Consider the following 22,740-nt stretch of genomic DNA (forward strand, 5'->3'; position numbering starts at 1 on the left):
CAGAACAGACAGGTGAGGTTGGTGCACGGTGCAGGACGGACAGGAGGGTCAGGCTGGACAGGACATGGCTGGAGCACAGAACAGACAGGTGAGGTTGGTGCACGGTGCAGGACAGACAGGAGGGGCAGGCTGGACAGGACATGGCTGGAGCACAGAACAGACAGGCGAGGTTGGTGCACAGTGCAGGACGAACAGGAGGGTCAGGCTGGACAGGATACAGGCTGTGGCACAGGACAGACAGATGCATGAGGCTGCTGCCCAATCCAGGACAGACAGGCTCAGGCTGGTGACCAGCACAGGGGCTGCAGCAGGACACACACAAACAGGGGAGGCTAATAGACTGTCTCTCTTCCTGATGTTCCCCTAGTCCAAGCGCCACCTTTTAAAGAGAGGGAGTTTCCTTCTGGAGCAAACGTTAGCAACCAGCGCAATTCTCTCACCCTCCTATGCCCTGCACCCCCAGCTGAATCATTTCCTGGGGGAAGCAGTCACTGGTGTGCTAGTCCTCTACACTCCCACGCGCTAGTCCAGGAGTTCTTAAACTGTCTCATAAAGTGGCCCACCGCTTAAAGAGATACTGGCCAACACACCCCTTCTCTCCCATTGGTGCTGGTGTGGGTCTGATGGATGGCTGCTGTTTGGGAACCATGGGTTGCGTGATTAGCTAGTACCAAAAGCCTGGACTTCCAGTTATATTTTTATCTCTGCTACAAACTTCCTGTGGGATCTTGGGCAAGTCACTTAAGGCCAGATTTCTAAAGGTTATTTAGGTTCCTAACTTCCATTGATTACCTTTGTGAATCTGAGCCCTGGCCCTTAAAGTATCTGTGCCTGGCCTTTGCTTGTTAAACAGGGAGAGGGAGAGAGAGAGAGAGTCTCTCTCTCTCCCCTTAATTTATGTTTTGAGATCCTTGAATGGAAGACACCACACATTTGCAAGCTAATTATGCCCTTGCAGTGTTTTATGACCATATTGTGTGTAATAATGATATATCCGCTCTGGGAGATTATGAGGCTGCTGTAGGCAGGGAGGGACGATGGATTAGCTGGTGTGTGTAGAGATGTCAAACTAGTATCTGCTAGCATTTGAAAGAGATTAATAGGTTGGGTTTTTTTAATACTGAGCATTGCTATGATAGCTGAACATCTTACAACAATTACAGACAAGGTAACATCACAGAATGCTACAAAAAGACGAGCATGCTTGGTAGGTAGACCTTACAAGGAATTGTACAAAACAGTAGCTTTTGTAAGAGCTAAGCATTATTATTGCTGCATTTTAGTATTCAGATCACAAATCAATTTACTTTGCATATTAAATGTTCATTAATCAACACCATTAAAGGAAACCTCTATTGGGGATGTCCATTTTACTGTCACTGAAACGAATTAGAGGATAGATATTTTATTTAAAAAAATACAACCGCTAATTGGGGCTCTCCCTCCCCTAGGGTGATGAGCTGAACTTTCTTCTCTCCTGTCAAGCTTCTCCTTCTGCTGGAATCCCCTGCAGCCAAGTTATAATCCTGTGTTTGTGACACTAGTCTGTTGCCGTGAAAGTGATTGTGATGGGCCAAACTTGGCACCGGCATAGCACGGTTACCCAGGAAGAGCTGGCTCACATATGAAAAAGCAGCCAAGCCTCCACTGCCTCCCCCAAGAATCTTTTTTAATTATTGTCAAGAAATAAATATGTGCATTATTTATATGCACAGAAGCACCACTATTTGTGAGCTAAGTGAATGCCAGCATTAACTGACAAGTTAGAAAATTGCTGGTAGAAACACTGTATTTATATCCTTATATTAAATTAATATTAAACACAAAACAGAAAACTATCCCCATGTGAAGGAAAGATAGGAAAAACAGTAAGAGGCCAATATAGCTCCATCAGGGACTTTGTAATGACCAGCAAATCAAAAAAGAACCCTACAAAAAGTGCACACTTGGACAAATTGCTAAACGAAGAGTGCAAGCATCAGGGACAAAATTAGAAAGACTAAGGCACAACATGAATTATACCTAGCAAGTGAGAGAAGGCAATAAGAGATTATTTACATACTTTAATAACAAGAGAAAGACAAAGTGTAGGTCCTCTACTTAGCAGGGAAGGAGAGCTAATAATGGATGACATTAGGAAGGCTGAGTTGTTTAATGCTTATTTGCTTCAGTCTCCACTAAAAAGGTTATTTATGACCAGATGCTTAATACAATTAATATTAACAAAAGGGGGAAGGAATGCAAGTCAAAAAAGAGAAAGAATGAGTTGAAGAATTTATAAGTCAGATATATTCAATTCAGCAGAGCCTGATGAAATTCATTGTAGGGTACTTAGGAATTATCTGAAGCAATCTCGGAACCATTCGCGATTATTTTTGAGACCTCACGGAAGATGGGTGAGGTCCCAGAGGACTGGAGAAGGGCAAACAAAGGTCCCATCTTTAAAAAGGGGAATAAAGGGAATGTGGCAAATTGTAGACTAGTCAGCCTGGCTTTGACACCTGGAAAAATACTGGAACAAATTATTAAACAATCCATTTGTGTGCATCTCAAGAATAGGGTTATATCGAATAGCCAGCACGGATTTGTCAAGAACAAATCATGCCAAACCAGCCTAATTTCCTTCTTTGATAACATTCCTGGTCTAGTGGACAAGGAGTGAAGCTGTAGATGTGATATTTCTTAATTTAGTAAGGCTTTTGATACAGTCCACATTATAGTCTTGTAAGCAAACTAGGGAAATGTGATCTACAGGAACTTACTATAAGGTGGGTACAACACTGGTTGAAAGACCGTACTCAAAGAGCTGTTATCAATGGTTCGCTGTCAAATTGGGGGGAAAGCATCAAATATGGTCCTGCAGGAGTCTGGCACTAGTCAACATTTCATGAATGACTTAGATAATGGACAAAGAGTCCTGCGGCACCTTATAGACTAACATGTATTGGAGCATGAACTTTCATGGGTGAATAGTGCTTCTGATGAAGTGGATATTCACCCATGAAAGCTCATGCTCCAATACTTCTGTTAGTCTATAAGGTGCCACAGGACTCTTTGTTGCTTTTTACAGATCAAGACTAACACGGCTACCCCTCTGATACTGTCCACTCCCTTAACTAAGTATGTTATAAAATTTGCAGATGACACCGAGGTGGAAGGGGAGATTAGCACTTTGGAGGACAGGATTAGAATTCAAAATGACCTTGAGAAATTGGAGAATTGGTCTGACATCTTCAAGATGCACCCACAATTTAATTGCTGATGCAAAGCAGACTATTTGAGCAGCTGCAATCAGGTAGCTAGAGCTCTGTGCCTGCAAAACCAGGCAGGGCTACAGAGCAGCTGAATACATAACCCTTAATGATTGCTTTGCGTGTTCAATAAGATAAAGATTCTTCTTTTGTTTCCTTTAAATTATTCCTCTTTGGTTCAGATCTTAAGTTTTCTGGCAATAGAAATAGTTTGATAAAGGTGATTTATGCTTGTCACCAGCTATTTTGAGAATATCAAGCTTTAGGATGGTAGTTGGCTGACTTGAAACAGATATTTTGAATGTCAGTCTCTTGTCAAAACCTCCTGGTTTCAACACGAGGCCTGACTGAATGAGTGGGAGAGAACTGAGAGCAGCAGTTAAAAGCGTGGTTGTTCTGTGTCCTTTTCAATGGCCTGGCAGTAAGAAAAAACCAAAGACAAAAACCCCATCAGGCTATAGGGCGTGAAAATGATATTTAATTAAAGTACCAGTTCACAGTACTAGAGATGCAATTACTAAAGAACATTTATAATGGAATTAGTGGAGCAACTTTTCAGAAGCTGTTCTATGAAGTACACAGCAGTGGTGAAGAAATAAGCAGAGCATACAAATATGTCTAAGCTATAAAGGAGAACTTGTTCCATAGATTCCAAAGCCAGAGGGACCATTGTTGTCATCTAGTCTGACCTCCTGTATAACACACTCCAGAGAATTTCCCCAAAATAATTCCTAAAGCAGATCTTTTAGAAAGACATTCAGCCTTGATTTAAATATTGTCAGTGATGGAGAATGCACCATGACCCTTGATAAATTGTTCTAATAGTTAATTATCGTCACTGTCAAAAATGTACACCATACTTCCAGTCTGAATTTGTCCAGCTTCAACTTCCAATCATTGGATTGTGTTATACCTTGCTCTACTAGAAGTGAAGATCCCGTTATTAAATATTTGTTCCCCACGTAGATACTTACAGACTGTAATCAAGTCACACCTTAACCTTTTCTTTGTTAAGCTACATAGGGTATGTGTTTACTACCCGCCAAATCTGTGGGCAGCGATCGATCCAGCAGGGATCAATTTATCGTGTCTAATCTAGAAGCGATAAATTGACCTCTGAGCGCTCTCCTGTCGATTCCTGTACTCCACCGCCGTGTGAGGTGCAGGTGTAGTTGACAAGGGAGCATCAGCAGTCAACTCACCGTGCTGAAGACACCACAGTAAGGGTGACCAGATGTCCCGATTTTATAGGGACAATCCTGATTTTGGGGTCTTTTTCTTGTACAGGCTCCTATTACCCCCCACCTCCTGTCCCAATTTTTCACACTGCTGTCTGGTCACCCTAATGGTAAGTCAATCTAAGTATGTCGACTTCAGATACATTATTCACATAGCTGAAGTTGCATAACTTAGATTGACCCCAATCTCCCCCAGTGTAGACCAGGGCATAGAAGCTCTTTGCTTCTCACTGTAAAGCATGTTTTCTAACCCTTTATTCATTCCCATGGCTCTTTTCTGTACTCTCCTTAATTTATCTATTTCCTTTTTGAATTATGGGCACCAAAACAGAATGCAGTATTCAAGCACAGTTGGACCAGTGCCAAATACCGAGATAAACTAATGACTCAATGCAAGCGTGAATTGCAAAGATGTAGATATTTCCATGCATGAGATTGCCGGGAAAGGTTATTGTAGCACATTGGCTCTGTGCATTGAATCTTGAGAATAGGTATCATGTTAAAAATAAGCTTTTTAAAAATAATTTCCCTGATTTTCAAAGGTGCTGAGCACATATGTGTTCCCACTAACTTCTACAGAAAGCTGCGGTTGCTCAGGACCTCTGAAAATCATGCCAAATTTACTTCATTTATATGTTTCTAACAATTTGGGAAGAGCAGTAAACACCAAGTACATGGCTTGTACTAGTTTCTTCAACTTCTCAGATTGTTGGACATTACTAGACTTTTGGCATCACATGCTGAGCACCAAGGGCAAAGCTATTGATTTTTGGTGTCATCAGAACTCTGCAGGAATGATATAACCGTAACAGTTTCCCTGTGCTGCAAAATATCTTGAAACATCTGAAAACCTTGAGCAAAGGTCTGATTATCAGTGATGACCTGTTGTTTAGATAAAATATTGACTGACAATGGAAATTGGACATATAGATAAAAAAGCTGCTAAACATTGTATTTGCTAGAAAACTGTTTAATTCGACTATTAATGGTCTGAAACTGACCATCAACCAGCAATTCTTCTTTATGAAGTCACTGAGCGACTGCCCTCTGCAGATTAAAAGAATTATGATCAAGCTTCTGAGATGACCTGAAAGTCTTCCACTTGTAGCAAAGTTACATCTATACCTGATGCACTGGGAAGAACAATGGATAAAACTATGAAAGAAAAAAACGTAGGAAATAATGGAGCATATGCTAGTTTGGTAATGATTACCTTACTAGCAGCTGACCAGAAGATTCAATTTATCACAAGCAAGACAGAGGAGACTTTTCAAATCCTTGGGACAATACTGAAGTGATAGCCACATGCAAAACTAGATTATTCCAGGGTACTACAGCTATAGAAATTAGCTAATGTTATAGGGCAGGGGGAAGGGCAATATATGAGGATTGAAAAATAACAATGTCACAAAAAACCCTTAAGGAAGAACTGCTGCAAAGGTTCAGACAGAACAGATGGACAGGGTCAGAGCAAAATGTTAAAATAAAACAGGCATGTTAGGTAATGTATTGTCCCAAAATAAACTCAGGACATTGTACAGAGGGACGCACATTGCACATCTAGTAAGAAAAATAGGCCAAGTCCTAAACAGAGACAGACTTTACCCAGTGTGTTTGGAACTAAACCAAATCTGCACCAGAAAAGAGCTACTGGTTACGGGCTATTATACCATACATAAAGTTAGCAGTGAGACACTGACTAAATCATGTCCACACACTGGACATTTTAGCACTAATGAGCCAGTTTGTTAGTGCCAAAATATAGACAATTTGCAATATAATAAGATTTTATCTATACAGCCTAGAATCCAAATTACCCTTTGTTGAAAAGATCTGTGCAAACTGTTCTGAATACAACAAAGGGAGAATGACTGTGGGGACAATGTGTACCAGAACCACTAGCTTACTGCACTGACCCAGCAGCAAATGGGCTAACATCTGCCTCACTACTTAGCAAGATTAGCTTTCTCAGATATCAAGGATTATTTTGCGGGGTAGCAACTACCAACGTTTTGCTCTGATTTTGCAAAGGAAAATAGCCTTTAGTTTTCAAGAATGCTATAGTTATAAATAATACATCTGATCAGAGTAATAGACAGGTGAGCCCTTGCTGTTCTGTATTCACTGGAGTATGGGAATTTGGGTTGGTCCCTAAGGCTGCTTATCAAATGTGGCTCCCAGATTGCTCATGCAGGTGTATTATTTAAGTAAGATCCTAGTAAATGAACAGCGTTCTTTCAATTGGTTGTAATTACACAATGGACTCAGAATGGTTCTGTTCAGTCATATTTATGCAATGCTGGAAGTTAGTTGCTAGAACCTGATGGTCCATTTTCATAGCTCATGCTGGAACTTCATTATGGATCTACTTGGATTTAGGATTGTGTCAGGGCTCACGCAAACTACACCAACATACAAAATTTATCCTAAGCAGATCTTAGGAGTTTGAGACTATTTTAAAAAAGGATACATGTAAAGATAAAAAATACACTTCTGAATGTATATATCAGTTGTATTAAAATGACCATTTTTCTTAAACTTCTAATAATCAAAATATAATATGGTACATAAGCATACTAAGGAAAAACGAGTCCTATGTAATTCAAGATATACTGCAGCATCTCATGTATTTACACAAGGGCTACATGGATTCTCATCAAAACAATACAATTAATAACAGATCTAACCCAAATAGTATTAATTACTTGGCAAATTCCTACCACAGGATTTTGCAAGAGAAATGCCTATGAGGTGGCATTAATATGTGCTCTCCTCTTAAATGCTTCTATCACATGGTCTGTTGTCTTCAGCTTTTCGGGGAATGATTTTGTTTTAGGTCCAGGCTGCGAGACAGAGAGAGATTAAAAAATTGTTCTTATACGGGACAACTTAAAGCTTGTAGATTGCAATGTAACCCTGAACTTTCCTATCTTTCTCATGCTCATGTGTTCATTACATCAATATTATGCAGTAAATGCAGATTTAAACCAAAGGGTAAATTTGCTAGTGTAGATTGCCAACACGCAGTAGCAGTAACACCACACAGAGGGAGGTGCACTGGTGCAAGTGTTGTCTATGATGTCTACACCTAGTTAGTGCAGCACACAAGATGGAAGGCCAGGATGAGACCTGGTTCAGTGTATGAAAGCTGCTGCATACCCAGGACTTAAGAAAAATCAGGCCACTTACAATACCTAAATCTGAATCTCAGGACCAAACTTTAAGCACCCGTTTTTTAATGATTCAGTTTAATCCTCATAACAATAAGCTACTGATAGAGCTGGGTTAAACCACAGAATCATAGAAATGTGGGGCTGGAAGGGACCTCAAGAAGTCATCAAGTCCAGCCCCCTGTGCTGTGGCAGGACCAAGTAAATCTAGACCATCCCTGACAGATGTCTGTCCAACTTCTTCTTAAAAACCTCCAATGATGGGGACTCCACAACCTCTCTTAGAAGGCTATTCCAGAGCTTAATTTAATTTTCCCTCTAATATCTAACCTAACCCCCCTGGCTGCCAATTAAGCCCACTACTTCTTGTCCTACCTTCAGTAGATACAGAGAACAACTGATCACCATCTGTTTCACAACAGCCCTTAACATACTTTAAAGACTGTTATCAAGTCCCCCCCACCCCAGTCTTCTTTTCTCAAGACTAAACATGCCTGTATTTTTAATCCTTCCTCAAAGGGTGGGTTTTTCTACATCTTTTATCATTTTTATTGCTCTCCTCTGGACTCTCTCCAATTTGTCCACGTCTTTCCTTAAGTGTGACACAGAACTGGACACAGTGCTCCAAGGTGTCACCAGTGCCGAACAGAGAGGGACAACTACCTTCTGTGCCTTACTCATGACACTCCACACACAGCATTGCCAATGCACTTTAATCCTAATGAGCTGTACTCCTATTTATTGCAGTGATGAAACTGTTTGTAGGAGAATCCCAGTCCCACTGCATTCTGCTAAATTGTCTGATGATTTGGTGATGTGCATAAATGCAGATTAGACCAGAGTCTGAAGGGCCTAGACATGAGGAGGGATAACTCAGTGGTTTGAGCATTGGCCTGCTAAACCCAGGGTTGTGAGTTCAATCCTTGAGGGGGCCATTTAGGGATCTGGGGTAAAAAGCTGTCTGGGGATTGGTCCTGCTTTGAGCAGGGGGTTGGGCTAGATACCTCCTGAGGTCCCTTCCAACCCTGATATTCTATGATTGGGGCACTGCTTTATAAGATGATACTTGTGATTGTGCAGAGACAAAGGGAGGTGAAATATTCCCTTCACTGTTATCCCCACTTCCTTTTCATGAACAGACTGCATGTGACCTTTAAGTGGAATCCCTTTCCCTGTTTCTTGCCTCTCTTCTCACTCTTCTGAGTAAGCTCTGTTCTTTTAGGTCCTGGTTTCCCTTCCGGTTGCATTTGGTCTGAAAATTAGTACACGCAACTGCAAGTTCTTTTCTCTGGAGTGTGACTAAGACCAGAGGTTAGGACAATCCCTGCATCACTCATTGCCCCTCCTTATCTGACCAGTGTCATTATGCCAAATTTTCATCATTAATACTGTAATTACTAATCTTATACATGGTACACCTCTCCCTTGGTGGTACTGTTTAAACCCTCTTAAACTCCTAGTACATTACATCTGCTGCCTCTCTCCTGTCAGCTCTCATTGTCATTTCCACAAGGAAGTTAATCAGATTTGTTATGCATGACCTACCCTTTATAATCCTTACTAACTGATCTAGGGAATCTGGTGCTGGATCCTGATTTTTTAAGCATCTGCTTGTTAATACAAATAAATGTACTAGTTCCTTCCCCCACAGGGGAATGTCAGATATTATTTGTGGAACACCACAAGTGTACATGGAGCTTTATGGTAGCTAAGCAGTGATCAACAAGTCACAAAGAAATGATCGTGCTTCATCGGTGTGGCCTGCCTAGTGAATATTAGGGATTTAAGTGAGCTGTGTAGGGTAGGTGGGTGTAGATCTGTAAAGAAGATTACCAATTACTGGTTCATAACCCTACCTTGGAATTCCCTCTGTATATCCTTGCGCCTGGGAGAACTAAAACCAATGCTCCATGGTGAAAGGATGGTAAGTGTGAGGATGCCATCTGCGACCACAAATTCAGAGGATGCCAAGCCAAGCATTCAAAAATCATGAGTCAGTTCCCCCATATTGAGGCAACTGGTTTTAAAAATCATGAGAGTTGAAAAATAATACATTGGGTTCTTTTTATTCTTTTGCCTTCTGGATTCTGAGCCTCTGGGGATCACATTTTCAGGCTTTTCTCTGCAACCATGAGGGCCAGAGACTGACTTTTTAAAAAAATGAATGCTGAGAATCTCAGGTAATCACATGACTCCACGAGATGGATCTTTAAAATGAATTCCAAATATAGTGAACAATTCTAAAGCACCACTTTACTAGAGTGAGCCCCCTGTGTGGTGTATCAAGACCATATTATTTCCTACCTGATAAAAAGTAAAATGTAATAACTTGTGTTTACAGATGCTAAAAGCAAATGGTGTGGCCACATCCGTAACAAAAAGACCATTGGGCCCTTCTGGACTAGATATTTTCATAAGCAAATAACAGATGCTGCACAATTCTGTTTCAGATAGAGATATAGAGACCTTGAGATTCCATAAACGGAGTGTGATTTACAAAAAAGACCTCTCAGCTGCAGAGAAGGTAAATCGTGACTTCAAGAATGTCTTCCCCTGCAGACATAGAGGATGAACTTTTTAAAAGGGTGTAAGCAAAATAAATCTCATTAGACTTTTAGAGGGACTAAGGCATTTTTGAAAATTTTACCCAGGTTCTATAAAAGGAAATTTACAATTAGTGGGTGAATTAGGCATAGAATGCATTAGACAGAGCATAGGTTAATTAAGGTGATTGTCTTACGCTGACCAAGTGGTTAAGAGAACCATAACTTTATGCAGTATGATGGAGGGTTTACTGCAAGAATCTACAGTTCACTAACTCGTTATGTAATCAGAAAAAGGCATGCACAGTGCAGACATCCAAGTGTAGGGAGAGGATGACTGTGCCCTGGTGTATGCTGCAGCTTTGAAATGTACAACGTCTTTCAAGGTTCTCTAGGTAGAGCTTGCAGAAATTTCAAATTCTGCACCTGTTGATGTTTGTAGTGCCTTGCACATAGAAATAACAACAGGCAACTAAGGAATGAAGAGGCCAGAGTTCCCCTGAGGAGTTCAGGATATGCATACACAGAGCTTGGGTGCCTCTATGGAATTATAGTCATTTCACTTATGTTCCAAATTTGGCCTTTTTAATTCAATACATGGCTCCCACCTTCTTTGGCAGCCCTCCCAGTTTCCCGCGTGTTGTCATCTGCTCCCCAGGCTCCTGCTGTGTGCGCTTCTTCCCTGCCACAGTTCATTGCTGCTTCCCTCCTGCTGTCCATTCAGTTGCAGCACTGGCTTTCCCCTACTTCACTGTGCTCTGTTGGTTGGAACAGGGGACTGGAAATCGGGAAAGCTGGGTTCTGTTTCTGCCTCTAGCTGGCTATGTGATCTTGAATGAGTTACTTAACTTCTCCATGCCTCAGTTTCCCAGTCTGTATAATGGAGTTTCTGCTTTGAGTTCTTTGGATCAATGCCATTAATATTACTATTACATTACTGCTCTTCCTTCATATTGCTGGGCCAGTTCAATCTCTTCATTCATGGATGTTATGACACACAAATTAAGTATTAGTAGATGGACTGAAGTCCATACCTTATAAATTAGGCGAAATGATTACACCGCTTCTGCTACTATGAGCAAGTGTTCAGACATATTCGGACCTTCCTGACTCTGTCTTTTTGTGAACAGGTACAACATGGTGACAACTATTCACTTCTCTTCTCCAGTTCCTCTAAATGGCTCTGGGTGAAAATACCAGTAAAATGACATCCAATTGCGAATCTTGCCTTGGACATCCTATCAAAAATTTAGCTGAGACACATCAGAACTAAATATGACTCCAAATTTGATAACCCCAACAAAGCAGACTTAGTTACTCACATTCCCCAAAGCCAACATCAAGCTGCAATGAAAAAAGCAGCTAACTGCTGACAATTATAGTTTAATCTCAATATTTCCTTCAAATATGAATGGTCTTTTCTTGTATCAACGTGCAATTCACCCTTCTAAGGGACATTTTGATAAAGACCCAAAGCATCAATTAATATGACAGTCTGGGATAAAACCCTTTTGTAGCTACAAAGCACTCTCCAAGCTCATGACACTATACAGACAGATTAGGGAAACCAAGGAAAAAATAGCAAGTGTACTACTATTTTTGTTCCCAAATCTCAGCTAGTTCTATTCTTGGTTACATATTAATGTGATAGGCTCCTTCGGATCTGCTGAACCCTGTGCGAAGATAGCCACACAGAGGCCCTTCCAGCTTACTATATGTTTGTGATTAGCTCCTCTCCCTCCTCCACATACCCAAGTCAAAACTTGCAGGGTCTTGTTCTGTGGTGTTTGGATTGCAGGGTGACGTCTCAATGTTAACCCTGCAGCTATCTCTGTAATCTTTCACCGGTGCCTGCCACAGAGAGGATGTTTCCAAGCAGCACCTACCAAAATTCAGCCCCCTAAATAATTAGGTTACTGTCCAACACACAGCTGGAGAAGAGGATGTTTAGTTACCAGCTTCATGGAAGCACCGCCATGGCTCTTGTCCCTAGACTGTTACCTTATGCAGTTTAACAGCTCTGTTCAATCTTTTCTCCTGATTCAGCTGGAACTGTGTCCTCTCTAGAGCCTCTTTTAGCAGAGCATTCTCTTCTGCTTCTCTATAGACTTCATCTTCCAGTTTAGTCATCTTGGCCTGGTATGCTTGCAAAGATACCTTATTTGCCCTGTACAAAACAGAAAAGATAAAGTCATTTGGGCTTTATTCTCATCTACACTACAGCCCCTTGATACATCTCTGGCAGTGTAAAGGGCCCTAAAAAAAAGGATAAATTACATGTACACCCCACTTTAAGGCTCCTTTACACTACCAGGGGCATAGAAAAGGCCTTAATGTAAATGAGAAACAGGCCCCCTGTTTTTCCTGTGAAATGCTGAAAATATTTTAACAAGGACTTCCCACAAAAATTTCTCCTTAGTCCATGATAAACCCCTCTCTTTAGGGCGCATGTCTCTGCTGAAAGAATGACTATTGAAACAAAAATGTTTTCTCATAACCACAACTAAGCAAGGAGGTAGTATCATCCCACAGACAACATACTGAGGCCTGGTCCACACTACGCTGTTAAACCGATTTTATCAGCATTGAATCGATTTAACGCTGCACCCATCCACACTACACTGCTCTTTATATCGATTTAAAGGGCTCTTTAAATCGATTTCTGTACTCCTACAAAACGAGAGGAATAACGCTAAAATCGATATTACTATATCGATTCAGGGTTTGTGTGGACGCAAATCAACATTATTGGCCTGATTCTTTTACAGTAGCTACCCAGAGTGCACTGCTCCAGAAATCGACGCTAGCCTCGGACCACGGATGCACACCACCGAATTAATGTGCCTAGTGTGGACGCACACAATCGACTTTATAATATCTGTTTTATAAAATCAGTTTAAGCTAATTCGAATTTATCCTGTAGTGTAGACGTACCCTGAGTATGTTTGCCAGGACTGTTTATACTTGAGTTCTGCAAAGTACATGGTGTGTGAGGATAGCACAGCATGTCATTCGGTGTGCATGACTGTGAACACTAGGTGAAGACTTAGGAGGGGCTGCTGGGAGTTCTGTCCTTAGGAATTATGTTGAAAATACCTGCACATTTGGGCAAATTTTGTACATTTCAAAGCAAAAAAAAATTCCTTTAAAAAGCATTTTTATGTGTTCCGGGAATAGCTAGTTCTGTTAGGGAGACTTTACTATCCACAGGGATGGGGATTTCTTGCTAGGCAGGGAAATAACCCCAACCTTCCCTTCAATTTTGGGGTGGAATTTTAACCAGAGATTCCAGAGAATCTCATTTAACATTCCATTGTTCTTTTTGGCTTCATTTTCCAAATTTTTTAGACATTTTTTTTATACGAGACAAACACCACATGTGATGCACATGATTAAGCAGAATAACTGCATCACTTGCCATGGATTCGTCAAAGAATCATATACATTATTAAAGACTATATAATTATTGTATCTGTTACTAATAATAAATCTTGAACAGGAAAAACAGACAAGCGTAATGTTGCTGCAGAATAAAAGCAGCAGATGTTTATTTGCTTCTACTACAAACCTTTAGATATCATTTTCATCTGCAGGATCCTATTTTCAAATCTGAGTTTCTATGGTAGGTTGTTAAGTGACCAGCCCTAAACTTGGATTTCAAATGGGCACTCAGATGCTTAAAATGAATGAATGCCTAAGTGCTTATATAGGGGTTCAGAATTTGGATGTCCTATTAAAATATCCATTTTTGAGAACTAGGCATACAGTTTCCATACATACCTTGTAATGGACAATCCTAACAACACATAGGTATTTAGTACAATAATAGATATTGTGCCATCTTGTATGGTTAGTTTTTAAATAGAATTCCTACTTCATTTCATTGGTTACCTCAGGGGTCGGCAACCTTTCAGAAGCGCTGTGCCGAGTCTTCATTTATTCACTCTGATTTAAGGTTTCACGTGCCAGTCATACATTTTAACATTTTTAGAAGGTCTCTTTCTATAAGTCTATAATATATAACTAAACTATTGTTGTATGGAAAGTAAATAAGTTTTTAAAAATGTTTAAAAAGCTTCATTTAAAATTAAATTAAAATGCAGAGCCTCCCAGACTGGTGGCTAGGACCCGGGTAGTGAGAGTGCCACTGAAAATCAGCTTGCGTGCCGCCTTTGGCACCCGTGCCATAGGTTGCCTACCCCTGGGTTAGCTTGATGTGGCCTTAGAAGATACCATCTTAGAGAGCTATGAAGTTCAAAGAGGACATTTCCTAGCTTACACCAGCTTTATTTCCACGCAGTAACATAGTGAATGTTTTTATGGAAACAGAAAAGGATACTGTAATTAAAACTGAATTGTAAATATGCTCCTTTCACAAAATTTCTCACAAATTTTTGTCACAGTTCTGGCTCTTTTTGCTAAGACAGCTGGATCCACTGTCATGGCTCTTGGCAAATAGTAAGTAAGTGTGTTTTCTCTACCTGAGTTGTCCAATGTCTGACTCATATTCTTTCAGTAGTTCTTCTTTCCTTTCTAGCCGACTCTTGAGTTTGCTGATCTTATCGTACAGCAGCTCAAGGTCCTTCTGTCGTTGCATTCTCACTTTTTCCCTCTCATCCTGAGAAAGATGCTTAAAAGACTGCACTCCTGTCAGCTCCTTCACATTCATCAGACTTCCAAGAGCATGAATTAAGTTGAGGTACTGTATGAAGATAGAGAGTGAATTATTTACTAGGAGTGCTGACTCCTAATTAGAAAAATATCACACTGCTCAACCCATCTGCTTTCATTCTGCTTTAGTGTAAAGGATTTAAAGGCAGTAAATAAACTATCGTGCGCTAGCCTCTTCATTTAAATTTAACCTATTTTTTTTCCTTAGCCTCTTTATGTGTTCCTAAGGAATCAAGCAGAACAAGAATGTATCAAATATGTAAATTCATTCATAATGTATTAGACCAATTAATTTGACTATGAAGCACTTAAGTGCAGAACTGGATCAGCATCCAATGGTTCTAAAGTCACTATCTGTTGGGTTGTCACAATGCCCACGCAATGGAGGCATAAGGACTCGAAACTAACTAGACTTTGGAGGTCAGTGTTGTTTCCAGGAAGTAGAAACCAGGATGAAATGTCGCTGTTGGGTTTACAATAGGGAGATTTTATTTACAGTTTTTTGATGATGATCAGCATATTTTAAAAAAGGGGAGATAAATAACACGCAGCAATTGGGACATAAATAGAAAGAAGATGAGTCAGTGTGCTGACTGTGCCCTTGGGCAGTGGTTCTCAGCAGTGGCTCACAAAGCCATTGTTGGGGATATGCAGGCTCAGGTGGAAACATTCTCAGACCCACACTGTGGGGAAGCAGAGAGGTGTCACTCAGATAACCTCTGCTGAAGTAGAAAGCAAGAGGGTGAAGCATTCAGATGATGGGCAGGCTATAAAGGCCTAGAATGATACAGCAAAAACACCTTCCACCTCAACACAGCATGGGAGTTGAACCAGTTGTTTTACTGGATTTTTGGCTCGGTCTTCCACTTCCAGTCAGTCAGAGGGATACCCAACCATTTATTCGCATACGGAACACTCAGTCCTCTCTGTCTCCTGAAGTTTCGAGGCTTCTCTATGTACACAGCCCTTCTTATATTTGCATCACACGTGCAACAGGTTTGGTAATGTTTCACTGAAACACTCTGCTAGCAAGTCTTGATTCTGACGGGAAAGTATTTCGTGTGTTTTGCTGACTTGCTAATGCTCGTGGCTCATAATCCCATCCTGCTACAAGGCAGGCAGCAGTAGAGACAGAAGAACCATTCTGAGGTAGGAATCCTAGGAGCAGCTAAACTTATGGGAAAGGCTTGAACTAAACATTGCTAAATTGCCAAACCTCAGGAAGCGGCTGAGTATTTGGCTTTACATAGTGTGTGTGGTCTGTGTTTTAGAGAAGGTTAAGGATGGCACTTGCTCCCAAACTCATTAAAATATATTTTAAAAATCCCTATGTCTCAGGCTATTTATTCCTACATATCCTCTCTTCTTTTAAGGCAAAGCATACTCCAGCACATATCCACTACAGTAAGCTATCATACCATTCAAGGGGCCCATTAGCTGGAGGACAGTCTGGCTACATAATTAATTTGGGCTTTATTTTAATGCCATACTAAGGAGACATTCAAAGATCTAAGGTCTTTCAAGGGAACATTTTTTTGGAGGTTAAAATGAAGGGAAAAGAAACACATGCCATTGGGAGCTGCTCGGACTGTATATTTCCTAGGCAGCTAACAGAGGTTTTGATGTTCCTGCAGATATGAATTCATACTCTAAGAAACCCATGAGATTTCCAGGGTATTTGGAAGCTGATCACTAAATTCTGACACTGATTTTAACAGGACCCACAATATACAGTTCCTGAATGTGATTGTACCTTGTTTTTTATTTACATACCATCTTCTCGCTGAGGTCTAAAGCATCAGACATTTCCAGCTTTGCTGTCCTCTCTAAGGCTACATTTGAATATGTATTGGGAAAATGGCTTGGAAGCTGAAATAGATAGAGTAATGGATCTCCTTACTACTAGTAGACCAAATCCTGTTCTCCCTCCCACAGAAAACAAACAAATCAAAAAAATACCCACCAATGTCAAAGTGTGTCATTTCTGGCTATCAGAAGGCCTATTATGTTGTTGTACAAAGTACAGTATTGGTCTAAGCAAAGGGTCTGTCAGCAAGTATCTCCTTACACTAGATGACATGTTCACACCTGATTTCTGGTTAACCATGCGTCTTTCTTCTCTTATCCACCCTCAAAGGGGCACCACCTCCACATGAAGATTTCTACCGGCTTTTAATTGGGGTCCACCTCTTGCTCAGTGCCCAGTGATTGTTGGGTTTTGATTACATGTGTACTGTTCATTTTTTCCTGCTATCACATTCACGCTCTTCTCTTTAGCTAGAGCTTGCCCATATTACCACTGACTTTTTAAGACAGAAAATGATTAAAAAAAACTATAATATGAACATCAAAACATTCATTTCAACTTAAACTCCACTTGATTCCACCAATTGGCTTCCTTGGTTTTTTACACTCATTCACACTATCAGGGGAGTTCCTTTATTGTTCTCCGTATACATTTTGTTGCCTTTCACATGGTTCACAGCCTAAAGGCAGATAGTAAGATGGACCCACAGAGGATGTAGGGGCAGTGGGGCCAGATCCTCTGCTGGTGTTAATCAGCACTATTCTCTTGAAGTGAAAAATATTGAGAACTGGGTGTCCAAATCTTCTATGCAGCTTTGCAAATCTCAGCCTAAAAATGTTAATTCAACATTCATTGTGTGATGCTGAGTTAAAGAAGAGAGATATTGGAAAAGTTCTATATAGATATAGTTACAAGAAGTCACTTTTTGTAAAGACAAACGACTTCAAGAACTGTACTAAAAAGTCAAAGATATTAAGGAATATTTATCTGTAGGTTTTCTTATTGCACCTTAAAAATGTTCCTATGTATTCTAATGAACCACAACTAAAATAACATATAAAATTCTGTTTACCTTGGCCTCCATTTTTTTTATTGATGACGGCACACGTTCCTTTTCTAAGCCTATTTTCTGAGCTATTTTCTCAGATAGGTCTTTCTTTAGCACTATAAGTGGCTCAGGAACCTTCTCGTTAATAGCTAAGGGAACAAGAAACCCCCCCACGCAAGTTGTTACATTGTCACATGTAAGATGTAATGTTTACTAAAAGCACACTGTTTTAATAATAGTTCTCAAAATTTCCTAAATAAATTTTCCTGTAAAAATATAAATATAAAATGGGTGACACATGAAATGTATTTCTCATAAAATCAGGGACAGAACCCACAATAAATCTAGTAATCAGACACTGTACTCAAGGTTCGAAATTTAGGGATTGCACTGGAAATTACTATTCTAATTCCGGAATTTTATGGGGATTATACTTATCTTCGGTATTTTTCTGAAGATGTATAAATTGTGGACAGAGAATGAGGCTACTTCTATACTTGGAGCTAGGGGTATGATTCCCAGCTTGCATAGAAATACTTGCACTAGTTTTCATCTAGCTAGTGCACTACATATAATAGTGTTGCAGGGTTCACAGCCAGCAGTGGCACAAGCTAGCTGTGCTAAGTATGTACCCAGCGGGTTCAGGCACATTTGTATTCAGTATGGGTTAGACACGCTGCGACTGCAGCTACACGACTATTTTTAGCATGTTAGCTCGATGAGCGCCAGCGTGAGTATGTCAACACGAGCTGGGAATCACTTTGCCAAGCTTCAGATGTAGACATACCCAGAGAGAGAACAATTTAAAAAGTTAAATTAAAACAGGAAAGGAACCTTACAGCAAAAACACATATAACTTACTGTATTAATACTGCTCGCAGAGCCAAGTTCGTTGCTGGTATAAGCAGGAATAACTATTGACTTAAGTGGAGTTGTACCTGCTTATATCAGGAGTAGATGTGGCCCATGATATTTAGATGTCTAGTCAGACCTCTGCTCAGTATCTGAATCTTAAAATATAGTGAACAGACCTTAAAGGGTTCTTCTTGCTGATTCATTTTGCTGACCTCTGAGCAGAATATAGCCCCTTCATAGGTATAGACCTACATACACTTGTCTCTGAATGATACACAGTATGCATCTATTATCATTTAACTATGGGCCTGGCTTTGCAGACGTGTAAATCCATTCAACTCTATGGAGTTATGCTGGTGAAAGCAAGAGCAGATTTTGTTCATATAAGGACAATGGTTGCACAATGTAGGTTAGTTGCCTTTCCTAGCTTTAAACGTTCTATTGGTTTACACCCCACTCTTGCACAGACTTACACGCATGCTTAACTTTAAACATCTAAGCCTACGTCCACACTACAGTTTTAAATCGATATTAGTAAAATCGATTTTATAAAACAGGTTTTATAAAATCGATTTTACGCATCCACACTAGGGCATATTACTTCGGTGGTGTGCATCCATGGTCCCAGGGTACCATCGATTTCCAGAGCGGTGCACTCTGGGTAGCTCAGTAAAAGAATAGGACCAATAACTTCGATATCCGTCCACACTAACCCTAAATCGATTTAGTAATATCGATTTTAGGGTTACTCCTTTCATTTAGCTGGAGTACAGAAATTGATTTTAAGACCCCTTAAAATCGATTTTAAGTGCCTTGTAGTGTGGACGGTTACAGCGTTAAATCGATTTAACGCTGTTTAAATCGATTTAACGCTGTAGTGTGGACCTGGCCTAAGTATTCCTATTCTGTTGCATGGGATTACTCACGTGCTTAATGTTAAACACGTGGATAAGTCCGAGGAGGACTGGGGCCTTAGTCATGACATACTACGAAAATTCAGTAATCCCAACATCACAAATTTGATTTCTTTCACTGTTGTACAAGAGGCCAGTATCCCTTTCAGTTATATTCAACCTACACAATTACCAAGAAATGTTCTAGTGAAGAATTGCATGCTGTACTTACTTAAAGGCTCAGACTTTTCCAGCGTCTTGATTCTGTCTCGGAGCTCAGTCAGTGCATCTTTTTGACGCTGAATTATCTCCTCATGTCTGAGGCCTTTACATTTAGCTCCTAGGTCCGCCAAGTCCAAAGTCTGCTTCTGAAATCAGAAACCCATCCAAACCATCCTTGATTATGTTACAAATTATTCTGCTCTGCACAAACAAGCACCATGTAACTCTTGAATAACTGCCACATCATAACCTTGCTTCAAAGTAAACACAGGCATGCAGGGGCTTGGGCCCTAAAATTCTGCAGCTTTCCGTAAAACTATTACCCCACTTGCAGTATCTGTGATTCTGATCTCACCAGCTAGAAGTCGTGTGCTGGTCATCTTAGGTGTTTTGAGAATCAAATTCTGGGTGCTGTGGGAAAAGTAGCTCTCTCCATTGGTTTGAAAGATAAGGAATTAAAACAGGAGTAGTCAGCTGGACAGCAGTGCCTATGGCCAGGTCCACACTACAGCGTTAAATCGATTTAAACAGCGTTAAATCGATTTAACGCTGTAACCGTCCACACTACAAGGCACTTAAAATCGATTTTAAGGGGTCTTAAAATCGATTTCTGTACTCCAGCTAAACGAAAGGAGTAACCCTAAAATCGACATTACTAAATCGATTTAGGGTTAGTGTGGACGGATATCGAAATTATTGGTCCTATTCTTTTACTGAGCTACCCAGAGTGCACCGCTCCGGAAATCGATGGTACCCTGGGACCATGGACGCACACCACCGAAGTAATGTGCCCTAGTGTGGACGCGTAAAATCGATTTTATAAAACCTGTTTTATAAAATCAATTTTACTAATATCGATTTAAAGCTGTAGTGTGGACATAGGCTTAGTAACACACTGGAGAATGTGTGGTATCGGTCCCTCTCTGCATCAATCCACAAAGGACAGGAGTTGTCCTAACTGCAAAGTTTTGGCTCTTCAGTTAAAGCTGTTGCAGCTCACACGTTTTAGCTCTGGAGGGCTCTGGTTCAGTCCCTGCTGTGTCAGCCAAGATGGCAGCCGCCACACCTCAATGCAGCTTATTTGGCATTGGTCTCAACGTGTAAATTGAATGTTAAGTCAGCTTTTTCAACCCCTTTCAACAGAGGTTTAAATTAAGGCACCGCTCTCTTCAATTATTTCCATCCCTGCCTTCTCAAGAAACTGCATCTCACATTGATTTGTTTGTTGTTTTCAAAGCAATTCACTCTGAACGCCACATCTGAAGTTGATCTTATAAATTATGCCCCATTTGTTTTTTAACAATATATATAAATTATGCATTTCAGTATTCCACCACAGTTCAGTGTCTGGCTTTACGATTAATATACACAGATATCTATATAGGCACGTTAATTCAAACTGCATCCAGCTAATGATAACTGGAAGATACTATCTAGAGTCTCAATGCTTATTTTCATTATATTGTTTAAAATCAATTCATTTATAAAATGAAAAATAAGTAGTGCTGCACATATATAGCTGCAAACTTCCCCACCTCCTGTGTGTGTAATAAGAGGCAGGTGATAATTCTCAGTGCAACACCCAGCTATGATTCACCACTTTGGCTGTATAAGTCAAGTCAATTCGTCTTGCATTCTGCCTGTTATTACAGAGGATTTTCATAAAGATGTTAATTAAAAAACCTCTTTCTGCTATTATGAACAGATTCAAAAAGGTTGTATTTTTGACAGTAATATATACACAGCATTTCAATACAAAGCAGGAAAACAGTGCACAATTTTCCCTTTTCTGATTCGCAAAAATATCCTATACCGTACATTAGACCTTATCTGCCTACGTACAGGAGCGGCGCCAGGGTTTTTGGCGCCCTAGGCAGGGGTCCTTCTGCGCTCCCAGTCGGCGGCAATTCTGCGGCGGGGGGGTCCTTCTGCACTCCCGGTCTTCGGGGCACTTCAGTGGCGAGTCCCAGAGTGAGTGAAGGACCCGCCGCTGAATTGCCACTGAAGACCCGGAGTGCGGAAGGACCCCCTGCCGCCGAATTGCCACCAAGGGTGGCAAAATGCCGCCTCCCCACATCCTGGTGCCCTAGGCAACTGCCTAGGTCGCCTAAATGGAAGTGCCGGCCCTGCCTACGTATCACAGGAAAGAATAGGAATGTGCTGTGGGAGAGCTAGAGCATGGTATCTTTTTTCCAAGCTGCTTTACACAATCTAATTGGCAATTATAACAACACTTAGCACTTTCAACACTTCATATTTGCAAAACAGCTGTACAAACATTAGCTAAGTAATCATCACAAAATGCCTGTGCAGTATGTAAAAACTGTTATCCTGAGTTTTCAGAAGGGGAAATGAGAGAGGTTAAATATTTCAAAAGTTGCTAATGATTTTGATGAAGTGGGTTTTAGCCCACGAAAGCTTATGCCCAAATAAATTTGTTAGTCTCTAAGGTGCCACAAGGATTCCTCGTTGTTTTTGTCAATACAGTCTAACACAGTTGCCATTCTGAAACTAGTGATTTTGAATACTCAATTTTTTGAAAAAAAAACAACAACCAGGAGTACTTGTGGCACCTTAGAGACTAACAAATTTATTTGAGCATAAGCTTTTGTAGGCTACAGCCCACTTCTTCGGATGCATGGAATGGAACATATATTGAGGAGATACATATACACATACAGAGAGCATGAAAAGGTGGGCGTTGTCTTACCAACTCTGAGAGGCCAATTAAGTAAGGAAAAAAAACTTTTGACGTGATAATCAAGATAGCCCAGTACAGACAGTTTGATAAGTGTGAGAATACTTACAAGGGGAAATAGATTCAATATTTGTAATGGCTCAGCCATTCCCAGTCCCTATTCAAACCTAAGGTGATTGTATCTAGTTTGCATATCAATTCCAGCTCAGCAGTTTCTCGCTGGAGTCTATTTTTGAAGCTTTTCTGTTGCAAAATTGCCACCAGCAGGTCTGTCATTGAATGACCAGACAGGTTAAAGTGTTCTCCTACTGGTTTTTGAGTGTTATGATTCCTGATGAGAGAGG

The 22,740-nt window shown here is 40.5% G+C and overlaps 1 protein-coding gene across 2 annotated transcripts in view; it reads right to left on the reverse strand.

Annotated features, from left to right (window-relative positions):
* Positions 1-4,650: 4,650 nt before the first annotated feature.
* The window catches only part of LOC115636983 (forkhead-associated domain-containing protein 1-like), a 38,704-nt gene continuing 20,614 nt past the window's right edge, over positions 4,651-22,740 (reverse strand). For both annotated transcript variants that reach the window (XM_030537768.1, XM_030537767.1), the window contains 6 exons: positions 19,709-19,844; positions 17,753-17,877; positions 16,647-16,742; positions 14,684-14,904; positions 12,204-12,369; positions 4,651-7,332 (listed from right to left, as the gene is read on the reverse strand). In XM_030537768.1, the coding sequence (XP_030393628.1) occupies positions 7,234-7,332; positions 12,204-12,369; positions 14,684-14,904; positions 16,647-16,742; positions 17,753-17,877; positions 19,709-19,844 (843 nt within the window). In that variant the 3' untranslated portion in view covers positions 4,651-7,233. The remainder of the gene's footprint in view (positions 7,333-12,203; positions 12,370-14,683; positions 14,905-16,646; positions 16,743-17,752; positions 17,878-19,708; positions 19,845-22,740) is intronic.

The sequence above is a fragment of the Gopherus evgoodei genome, chromosome 18 (assembly GCF_007399415.2).
Source record: "Gopherus evgoodei ecotype Sinaloan lineage chromosome 18, rGopEvg1_v1.p, whole genome shotgun sequence".
Lineage (NCBI taxonomy): Eukaryota > Metazoa > Chordata > Testudines > Testudinidae > Gopherus > Gopherus evgoodei.